This window comes from Penaeus monodon, chromosome 18 (assembly GCF_015228065.2).
Source record: "Penaeus monodon isolate SGIC_2016 chromosome 18, NSTDA_Pmon_1, whole genome shotgun sequence".
NCBI classification, from domain to species: Eukaryota; Metazoa; Arthropoda; class Malacostraca; order Decapoda; family Penaeidae; genus Penaeus; species Penaeus monodon.
In genome coordinates this window covers 23363310-23365369 of record NC_051403.1, presented here as the reverse complement: position 1 = coordinate 23365369, position 2060 = coordinate 23363310, and the positions used below count along the sequence as shown (strand labels likewise).

Genomic DNA, 2060 nt, shown 5'->3' with positions numbered 1-2060 from the left:
AGAGAAAGAAAGAAAGGACAATCTGTAACGTTACAGTGCAAATAATACTACGTTTTACACTAAAGCAAAGCTATATGACACACTACTGCACAATCACGCTATAAATCCTGTATCTAACAGTATCTTACCTTCAGATGCATCATGTGAAGGAGCTGAAAATGTGACCTCGTGTGAGGCTGATGTGAGTACTGTTTGATTTCGTTTAATCTCCTCATATTTTTATTTGAATTAGTTAGTGGCTCGCTGCTGCTGTTTCTATGCTGCAGGAAATTATAATAACATAATTTAGGACACTATGCCTTGTTTATCAGTCATTTCATTCAACTCCAATGTCTTCCTGAAGCTGCAAGTCTGCAAGAACCTCTTCGCAATTGAACATGATCAACAAATTAGGAGAGAAATATCGGAAATGCCCGAAAAAAAACGCTTCACCCCTCTGTGACGGGACTTACTTCATATTTTTTTTTTTGAACGTTTGATATCTAATTTTGGGGATACTTTTATAGCATTTATAACGAATAGCACAATAGTGAAATAAGTCAAGATAATGTGTATATATGATATTCATAAAATAGTCATACAGAGTATTGTTAATAACTACAGTGCTGTTGATAACGGCATTAATATTGACAGTACGGAAAAAAAAAAAATTTTTTATACAAACCTTCTACATGAAGACAAAACACACATTATTAATGGGACTTTTCTCTCTCTCCAGTGGACCCTGAGTTCCTCTTCAGTTCCACAGATCCGGAGGTTCTATCGCTCTTTGGTTCCGAGGAGAACCACTTAGCAGTTAAGCGGTGCATCGAGCAGGAGCGTGGAGAGGCAAGTCCAAACGCATACCTCTCTTAAGGACTGATTTTTTATATTTGGCAGCCGTATGGGAAATGCATAGTATGCATATGGAAATATTACTTGATAATTGTACTATGCTTTATATATTTTGTTCCTCTACCTGTAATAACATGACCTGTTTTCTCCCATTCCCATGATCATTATCACCCCCCCCCCCTTCGCTCTACAGATAAGGCCTGACGGAACAGTCGACCCACAGCCATTCTTGGATAGGCTCACTCCCGTCCTTAACGACACCCGCCCCGACATCCTCGATCTCCTTGTCTCTGGTACAGAATCCTGCTCGCTTGAAACCGTAAGTTCTATTCATGTTTTACGAAGTCCTCACCGTGTCTCAAAGTCCTATAGATTAAGCACTTTCGTTTCGTCTTCTCGAATCTTTCTGTATTCCGTATTCACATTTTATTTTGCTCCCCTCTTTGACATTGCGTTTTATTCCATTGCGTTCGCTTCGTCTCTCCAGATTAAGGACTTTGAGATCTGCATCTTCTATGTATGCTTCGAGGGGGAATTCACACCGCCTGAGCCTACAACTGTTGTTCCTGAGGAGTAACGATGGCAAATATTTTCATACTTCAGATGAAATCTTCACGTCACAACAATGTAAATTATTTAAATAAGGATTAGAAAAGATGTGGAATTATTTTCTCTTACGTGTTTCCTGAAGTTCTGTTCAGAAGAATGAAAATCTATGTAGATAATACAGACATTATTTTTTATTATCGAATAGCACTGAAATAGTATGATGACATAAGTAGAGACATCTCTACGTAATTCACCATAATGAATAAGAAATTACAATACCTATAACCATATTGCAATTATATTTTCCTCATTCTATTTACGTCAACACATGAATACATTATACGAGAAACTACCTTTCCGTTATTCTTATTTATACATATATATGTATGTATGTACATATGTATATGTCCGTTTATATACCTATGGATATATAATATACAATAAACATATTGATACATATATATGTATATTATATATTATAATATAATATATATATATAATATATATATATATGTATTATTAATATATATATATATATATACATGTTGTATATTATACATATGTATATATAACACACATGAGTGTTTGTGGATGTGCATAAATATATTTGGAATTCTTTTTTTCTTTCATGACATTTTCCCAAAGGATCTCTGCTAAGAATCCATATATATGTAGAC

The 2060-nt window shown here is 34.8% G+C and overlaps 1 protein-coding gene across 1 annotated transcript in view; it reads left to right on the top strand.

Annotated features, from left to right (window-relative positions):
• LOC119584330 overlaps nucleotides 1-1673 on the top strand; it is a gene marked incomplete in the record, with an annotated part of 25957 nt that extends 24284 nt beyond the window's left edge. Inside the window, 3 exon segments of the mRNA XM_037932887.1 lie at nucleotides 719-828; nucleotides 1028-1153; nucleotides 1322-1673. Coding sequence (XP_037788815.1) covers nucleotides 719-828; nucleotides 1028-1153; nucleotides 1322-1411 — 326 coding nt within the window.
• Nucleotides 1674-2060: the final 387 nt, after the last annotated feature.